The 9,136-nt window shown below is 35.7% G+C and overlaps 1 protein-coding gene and 1 long non-coding RNA gene across 3 annotated transcripts; one reads left to right on the top strand and one right to left on the bottom strand.

The window, feature by feature from the left end:
- LOC148273414 (uncharacterized) lies at positions 1-5,513 on the bottom strand. 2 transcript variants are annotated; one of them, XM_088238744.1, is made up of 3 exons: positions 4,805-5,513; positions 3,310-3,391; positions 1-1,975 (listed from the first exon to the last, which is right to left on the bottom strand). In XM_088238744.1, exons 1-3 carry the CDS (start codon positions 5,014-5,016, stop codon positions 140-142), a joined length of 2,130 nt encoding a protein of 709 aa, XP_088094870.1. In that variant the 5' UTR covers positions 5,017-5,513; the 3' UTR covers positions 1-139. The 2 variants fall into 2 exon arrangements, with proteins under 2 accessions (XP_088094870.1, XP_088094871.1); XM_088238745.1 differs by lacking the exon at positions 4,805-5,513 and adding an exon at positions 3,831-4,176 and having other exon boundaries at positions 3,310-3,511.
- On the top strand, positions 614-2,690 carry LOC148273415 (uncharacterized). Its single transcript, XR_015824586.1, has 2 exons — positions 614-2,062; positions 2,159-2,690. It is a non-coding gene; the product is annotated as an uncharacterized LOC148273415 (long non-coding RNA).
- Positions 5,514-9,136: the final 3,623 nt, after the last annotated feature.

A 9,136-nucleotide genomic window follows, 5' to 3' on the forward strand; every position in this document is an offset into this window, starting at 1 on the left:
CTTTGAATACAATAACTTTCTCGGGACTGTCGATAAAACTAAACTTATCATAATCATTTTTGGATTTCAGATTAAATAACTGAAAGTAAATTCTAATAACTAGAGGTGCACTTAACACAGTAAAATATACACATATATTTCATGTTTCTTCATTGATTTTGGATGTATTAGCTGCTACTTCGGCCAGTGTTGTAAGAGCGCACAAATCCACATTGTCATTATTAGTATTTTGGTCTGGCAACAAAACATTCGTTGAGGTAGGTGTAATTTCGGATTGGAAAGAGTTTGTACAATTGTTTTTGGCTATTTCTTTACAGTTAGAAGAATTGACATCTCGTCTGGTTATGCTGATTTTTCTCGGTTTCCGCTTCTTACTGCCGATGATAGTGGATTTTCTCTGCTCAGCTATGTACATTCGTTCGCTCGAAGAAATATCAGAGTTAAATTCTAGTTTGGTTTGAGCTTCGTTACTTTGTCGAGGAGAATTGAATTCCTGCATTCCAATACTAGGGAGATAGTTTGAAGATGGCCCCATTGTGCTATTGGCAAAATGGTGCTGAGGAATTACGGGCAAACGCGGTTTCGCATCTTTGTGTTTCGAAGAAGACATGGTCTTTTTCCTTTTTTTATTTTCTTTCTTTTTTTGTTGAAACTTTTCAAGGCTTAGTGAAGGCAAAGCCATTATTTTGGCATCTAAATCAAAGTCATCAGCAGTGAACATTTTGTTTGCTTGTCCGTCAGTATCCGTAAGTTCCATAGCATTTTCTCCATAATAATGAATCTGACCAGTATCGTCTGTTTCAGATTTTATTTTATTGTAGGCACTTTCAGTTGGATCCATTTGCTCGGAATATGCTAAATCAGACTCATCGTTTCCTAGGACACCACCGGGAGATTGCTTGGGATAGTTATCGTACAGGTTCCAACTGCAGGTTGGACCGTTGACTTCGTACGACAGTTTGCTGTGAGTATCGAGGTGAAGTGGTTTCCTTTCCATATGCTCTTTCTTCTGACGCTTATTCACAATAAGGCCACCCATCACCATAAACTCTTGGTAACGTTTACCTTTACACGCTCTTCCTGAACCCTTATTTTGTAATTGATCAGTAAAAATATTCCAGGCACTTTTGTTTTTTCCAAAAGCATGCGATTCTTCCGAGCGCTGACTATCTTTGTCTTGAGATTCATCCGACGACTCGCTTCCATTGCGTTTGAAGGACGAGAATTCCTCGTAAGACTTGGGTGAATTCACACTTTTGGATGAATCAAATCCAGACCCAGTTGAACTATTCTGGGGCGTAGTGGTTTTGGAGCCGTTTGAGGCTGATTTGTCTCCAGCGTTTTCACTCTTGTTTGAAGAGTCAAAATGTTTAAAAACCTGAGATGTTTTAGATAGCTCATCTTGTAGCTTCTGTAGTTTTACCTCCTCGGCACTTAAGTAGTTAATACGGGGTGGAGATACTTCGTCGCTTTTGTAGTAGTTATTTCTGTCTGCCATATCTTCAGATTCTTCTGAAAAAGTACGTTTCTTAGGAGGGTTTGGCATTGTGATTGGGGTAGATGCTTTGAATTTTGGAGATTCCAAGAAAATGGAATGTTGACTTGTTGCAGGAGATAGAGGAGTAATGTTTCTGTCATTGAGACTATCCTCGGAGTTTTTAATGGACAGAATCAAACTACTAATGCCTCCCATCTGTGCCTCGTCCGCAAGTTTCCCCGGGGTAAATATTTGCCTATTGCCATCTGGTAATTCTTTGGACGTAGAAGTAGACGGATGAGCATTATAATTGACTTTGGTGAGATGATTATTGTTAGTCTGCTCAACTTTGATCTCGTGAAGTTCGTTGTCGATAAACATGTCTCGGTCCGCGGTAGGCCCGCCCAAAGTCCCGGGCCGGGAGGCTATACGGAGTGGAGGAGCTGGCAGCTTGTACCACTTGAAGTTTGGATGAGCAGTGAAAAATGCATCTTTGTACTGAAAGAAGAAATATTTCAAATTAAAGCAGAAAGGCAAAAGCGTTTAAATTTGAATGTGTACAAAAAACGGAGATGAATTTCTGATGTTTTATTGTGAATTCGGAAGGTACATACTTCATCGCTAACAAATCTTAAAATTAAATACAGTCCTTGTAATTTGAATCTGTAATCCAAACTTTAGCACCGGGTGAAAGGCAAGGAAATAAAAGAACTAAAGCTGTCTCCAAAAAAGCCTTACGTTACTTGATAATGCTCCTGGCCACCCAAATTGCACCTATTTGATAAGTGATGATGGGCAAATTACAGTTATGTTCTTCCTCCAAACTATATTCCAGGCAACGTGGAACTCCACCAGATTATAGTTTTGCCCCAATTGCGTGATAAAGGATATCAGAATCATGCAGAAGGTGCTTGTCAGAAAAAAAAATCCCGACTTTTTTACATCAGATAAATAATCAACACATAAAATAAACATTCTACGCCCTGTAACATGTGTATATTACTGTTAAATATAAAAACTTATTGATGAACCAATATGCAAAAAGTTTATTTTATTTTTTAAAGATTAAAGTAATCAGAAAGTTCTTTGAATCGAACAGGCTCAGTTTTCATTTGTTCAGATTATAGAGATAATACTGTACAATGGAATCGTAATTATATGCGAATACGTACAATAATAATAATCATCATCATCATTTGCCTTTCCACACCCAGTGGTGCATAGGGCACTGCATTGATAAACCAAATGCAGTGTAATTTTGATCATCTGTTACATGGAGGTAAAGTGATCAGTGTTACGCTTCAGGTAAATAATGAAAGATTGTAGTTTTAACAACCTTTAAAATCAATATTTCACGTCCACCTTGCCAGGAATCGCACCCAGGAACACAATAATAAAACAGATCAAAAATACTAAAGGTAAAAAATAATTATAGTATAAGGACTTTCAAAGTTTGTTTGATGAGTTAGAAAGACGTCTACAAAGAAACTAATGGGTCAAAACGTAAACCTACTAATTTATGAGTACTTTAGTCGCCTTCGGTTTCTGAACTGTTATGCATATTAAATATGAGGAATGTGGAATCAGATATGTAGTATGGAAGGAGAGAGAAACGGGAACCAAGGAAAGAAAAGGGATAAAAATGTAAATGAAAAAAAACATTAAAATACAGGGAGTAATAAACAAGCAGTACACCAGATATAGGCGCATCAGCAAAGGCTGCCTGCTTATAACGAATAAATAATAAGAATTATCCCGCAATATGACAATAATAAAATGGTAAGTATTGTCATTGAAACAAATAAATAAAGGCTCAAGGCTAAAGCAAGTACCTGTTTAGCAAGACCAGTATAGCACGCTTTTTCATCTTTCTCCAAGTTTGCCCACCACTCTCCGAGAATTTTTGTAATTGACCTAAAAATACAATACAAATATTCAATAAATAATGGTTAGATAGGCTTAAGAAAAATCGCGTTTAATTTTTGTGAGCTCACTAGGAATCAAACCAGAAACATACAGGGTCTTCTTTAAACCCTGTCACATCCGAAACCACGATGATCAGTATGGGCAAGAAGACATATTAGCATATTAAAAAAAATATTTAGAACAAAGAATTTTTTTTAAAGTAAAATATTTAAAATAAAACAAATGGTTGCTTACTTCTGCAGGGGAGAAGTGAGAGGAGCGCGTCGCAGTATCAGACTCCCCCTTCTTGTTGCTCCCCTGCAGAAGTAAGCAACCATTTGCTTTTTTTGTATTTTAAAAAAAAAAAATATTTGTTTTAATGTGCCAATATGTTTTCTTGCTGATACTGATCATCGTGGTTTCGGATGTGACAGGGTTTAATGAACACCCTGTATAATGCGTGAGAAAAAAAAAAATTTATGAAAACTTCTTCTTATCATTCCTCATCCTGACGTACCACCGTGCTAACACGTAGCGAGATTTTCAATTAGTGTTGGTCAACGTAGAGCGGGAGGCATCGCGCTGCTCTCTTTTGCCATATAGCATCCTCACGCCACAGTGCTTTATGAAAACAATGTATGAATTTGGCAGAAAACTCGAAACATGTATTCTGAAACAGTTTTATAAACACTACTATGACTAATGATTTATTTTTTTAGTCGTATTTAGAGCATTATAGCTGGGGTATTTCTGGTACCCCCCTCATTAACGAGTGGATTTTTTCACCTTCAGACTTGGAAAGGTAAATGAGTCAGTTTTTGCCGTGTACTCTTTAAATATGACTAACATGGTTACCAGGACCCCTCCGACATCGGTAGTCGTTTTCATCTCGTGAACAATATGTGAAAACAGTACTTTATTTATTTGGTAATTTACTGTTCACTTTTTATTTTTTACTATTTTTTTACTAATTTACTACTCTGCTAATGTATATTTTTTTTTGTAAATCTTTGACTCACAAATTATTTCAAACTTAAAATTCATAAATAGGGTTTACAATTTGAACTGTCTATGCGCTCTGTAGCTACAGGATGTGTTGTAATCCAGCTCTTATTTGTTAACGTGAAAATAATTAGTAAAACAAAATTTCATTTTTCAAATCATGTAAATGGGGGCTAAGCTTCATACTGTCCATGCGCTCTGTAGCTGCAAGACATGATTGTAATCTAGCTCCTATTATTATCTGTTATTAAATTAAATTATAATAAGAAACGAGGAACTTGAATCCCAACCGTCAATGAGCTATGTAGCTGCAAAACAAGTTGGGATATTTATTGTACAGCGCCCCCTTGAGGTGATTTTTAAAAATATGGCACTATATAAATTATCCACAATAATAATAATGACAAATTTTAAACATACCTGTTTTCCAAGTTGGGGTATTTGTCTCTCACGACACTGCGATGGCGTTTGCAGAATATGAGGAAGGCGTTCATGGGACGGCGAGCGTGGTGTGCTGGTTCCATCCCGTTCCTCGTCAGGGTGCGTTCACCCTCCGCCCCTTCATCCACCTCTCTCCCCGGCTCCGCGCCAGCCTCCGGCCTGATGGCCTGCGTCTCTTGGCTCTCGGTCATACTGAACTTCAGTTTCTATTGAATCACTGGAAAGAAAAAGTTACTTTTAGTGATGGTAATCTTTAACTTAAACTTCAAATTTGTTTGAAAATGTCCTAATAACGCAAAACAACTGTCCAATTACGTAAAAAAAATATGTAGAGACAAATCAGTTTTACAAAATAAACGCTAACTTGGTAAATAAATCAATTCATCAACCTGCCTCTGTGTGATCATTCATATTTATTTTTGTTAACATATACAGCACGGTTGCCCTTTACAAAAATTAAAATAGTATAAACATATTAAGCTAAATTTAAATATTGGAGACGAGTTTTCGTCGCTTGGGTAGGGTTGCGGACTCCATAGAAGGGGGTCCGAAGTTTGAATTCCGCTCTACTACAATTTGTTTCCTATTTTCTAACGAGGTTTTTTACAACTAACTGAAAATAGTTCCAAAATTAAAATATTTGGGTAAATCATAAGAATGTTAATAAAAATACATTAAAAAAAACAATGACACAAAAAAAATTTTTTTTTAGGCAATCCAATCTAAGGATGATTTCTGCCATTAATGGTAAAATACAAACATAGCATTAGGAATACGATTGAGTAAAGATGAAAGCCAAAAAAACATAAAAATTTACCTCATTTTGTGACAGGAAGTTTCCTAACTGGTGGATAATTTCAGGATCAATGTTGGAGTAGGGATAATTTGTTAATAGGGTAAGGATATTTTTCAAGGTTTTTGGTTGCCCAATAAGAGACTCTTATTGGGCAACCAAAGAATATGTGGTCTGGAGTCTCATGGTCCAGACCACATTCACACCATGAACTTCCCACAATATTAATTTCGTACAGGTGGCTATTTGTGCGACAGTAACCAATTCGTAACCTACTAATATTAGATATCAATCTCCTAGACAGGTTTGTTGAATGGAACCAAGGAGAGTTTGGAATTCTCTCTTGAACACTTTTATAGAATACTCCCTTACATTCGGAAGCCAATTCCCACTGAGCGTTCCATTGAATTTTTACCTCATTCAGAATTTGAGGCGACATATCAGAAATACACACATGATAGTCGAGAGGACGAGAGCCATCTATCGATGTCGCTTTTGCCAGTTCATTATTTTTACTTAAACAGAAATCTAAAATCTAAAAATTATATAACACATGCAGTAACAATTCAGTGGACGTAGTTTTATTTGTAGGAACAATATCCTACATTAAAAATATCCAATACATAAGAATAATTATTGATGAGTTCGTGAAGTCTATTAAATACTGCATTACAAGTACATTGGAACTTCTTTTTTACACGGGCAATACACTCTGCACAGCAGAGTAAAAAAAGTATACTAAAAAAGAAACAATACTGGATAGGTTTTCATGTAAAAAAATCAATTCGGGTAAAAAACAGATTTTTTTATTATTCACCGAATCTTATTTTTTTTCTTAAATGTACAGTAGAACTCTGTTTATCCGAACTGCAGTTATCCGGATAGCCAAATATTTGGATCGTTACCAGAAAATGAAAAATATAGGAGATGTTATAATAACAAATAAAAAAGGGCATTGGCAGCCGGACCAACTTTGCTGGACATGTTTGAGTAAGTTTTTAATTTGATTCCAATTCGCTGTAAAGCAATAAAAATGCAATCTTAGAGTAAATTTTGCGTTTTCTTTCAAAACATTGCTTTAATTTAACAGTTAATCCAATTATCCGGATAACATCTGGTATTCATTAACCCTGATAATTAATATGCTGAAGCACAACTAAAAAATCGTGACAAGAATTGTTTACTATCATATATTATAAGCGAAGAAGTAAAAGAGCGATGTAGGGTACATATTATCCTATAATGAATAATATAATAATGACACAAAACAGGGTTCCAGTGTATAAACTGTCTGTGAATTTTTGCTACAAAACGGTGGCAACTGTCATTGATGAATGATAACAGCTCAGCGTAATCCCATAAAGAGTTATGTTTCCTCAACTTGTCCATCTTTAGGTAGGTAAGAAAGAAGGTATGTTACATGATACAAGTGAGTCACAAGTCACAATCAGGAGAGGAAGCAATTTCTTAAGAATGCTAAACAAAGTATAGCTGCGACTAAAAAATAAAAGAATGGAAGCCTTTGTGTAAAATGATATCAAATGTTACGTCATGTTACTCATATAAAATTATGTTATGTCTAAAACCCACATGTTCCTAACGCGATCTGGTTATCTTTCTCAGAGTAAGATTCATCATCACAACCTTACTTGCATTCGATGATACATAGGACACCGCAATTAGTTCACCAACTACTCCCAAGAGATATGTAGAATGGTATCAAATGCAACAAGGACTTTTACAAGCATCAAATGAGTAAGGGAGATGATTTCAGGCTTCTTAAGATGAGACTAACTGGGACTCACAAAGGCCATTTAAAGGCCTTAATGTTTTGTTCGGGTGGATGAATAATACAGTTCGATTGCATGCCATTGGTTCTTGCCATTTACAGATCAACATTTTTTTGTTTGTACTCACATTACTGTTATTTAGATTTTTTTATTGTTTCTCTTTTTAAAAACAGTTTTAATTTATTTTCATTAAATATATGTGTTAACTACTTTTTTTAGTAGGATTTTTATTGTCATTGAATTTTTTCTAGTATTTAGTATATAGAATAGGGTTGCCATATTTCGCTAGGGTCTCGTCGGGACGTTCTGGAATATGCAGCAACAAAAAAAGTAATTTTACAATGGTTTTTCAGAAATATAATAGATATGTTTTTCTTACATTTTATGTGGTGCTTCAATTTATATTTATATTTATATATTTTTTCTGACTTAATATTGACATTCTGCTATATTGATTCTACAGTCCCCGGCAGCAGACAACATTTTTTATCGTTGGTTTTTACTAGGCCAACATCAATTATATTACTTTTTTCAATGTGGTTTCATGAGTAGGAATGGAAATTAAACACGCTAAATTTCAAAAATTGAAAAAAAAAATATTTCACAGAGCCCATCAACTTCCTCTCTATCGAGGCAAGGATGGGCTTCAATGATTTTTTTTAAATGCACCAATTGCTGAAAGCATTTGCAACCATAGTTAAACATTCATAGTCAGTACGGCCGCAGAAGATTTATGTTGATTAACAGCATTGTACTGTGTAATTCTTAATCTGGACATTATAGGTTTCATCGGGACGTCGGGACAGAGGGCTCAATAACGGTGACAGTCCCGATATATCGGGACGGATGGCAACCCTAATATAGAATTACATTATTTTAGGTACTAAATGATATACTGTAAACTAATGTCTCGACACGGGTTGTGCCCAGTGGGGGGGGGGGGGTGTTCATACGGCATACATATGCATGTTTAAGTCCTGACGTCACTGCGGCCTGTGAAGATCTTCTAGTTTTGAAAAAGAATTTTGAAGAAGAATAGTTCTAGTTTTGCTAAATCTGGGCGTGTTTCTATCATTTGTTGTTTTAAAAACACAAATAGTCTTCTATAGGAGCTAGGACAATCCAGATCCTCTCAAAAGCGCCTAGTTTAATTTGCCGTCTTTGGAATAAATAATATCTTTAAAAAAAAAACAAAACAGGTTCAGTTTTGGGGTGCAGAAATCGGAAACCTCGATTTTAAATAAGCATAATCAGTCCAACGTGCAGTTGTCTTTATCGCACAGTATCGGGGAGGCATTTGCGAAAGAGTGACAGAAAAACAATGTTCACATACCTATTCATTCGGATGAGCGTTTTACTTTGCAGCGTGATGGATCAGACTCATTTATTGCCAAGAATAAATGTTTTAACTTTAAAATTATATGTAGGTATGCGGTGTGGCTAGGGTTGCCAACTTAACCCACCGAAAATCCGGGAGGTAAAATTAGGAACAACTAAAAAGAAATATTAGTTAGTAGATTGGGATTAATGGATAAATGCAAGATCTTTATAATCCTTTCACATTCATTTTCACCAGAAAAGGCGGATGGAAAATTCGATTCTGTGTGTGAAATAGAACCAGAACCCTGGACGGGTGTTTTCGACTCGATGGCTGCTCTCAGATTATTATTATTGCTAGTGGCAATACATCCACCATTTAACCATGTGTACCTTTGTTTTATTATTGTA

This window comes from Micrasema longulum, unplaced genomic scaffold (assembly GCF_059751315.1).
Source record: "Micrasema longulum isolate JH-2025_06_02 unplaced genomic scaffold, ASM5975131v1 h1tg001958l, whole genome shotgun sequence".
Lineage (NCBI taxonomy): Eukaryota > Metazoa > Arthropoda > Insecta > Trichoptera > Brachycentridae > Micrasema > Micrasema longulum.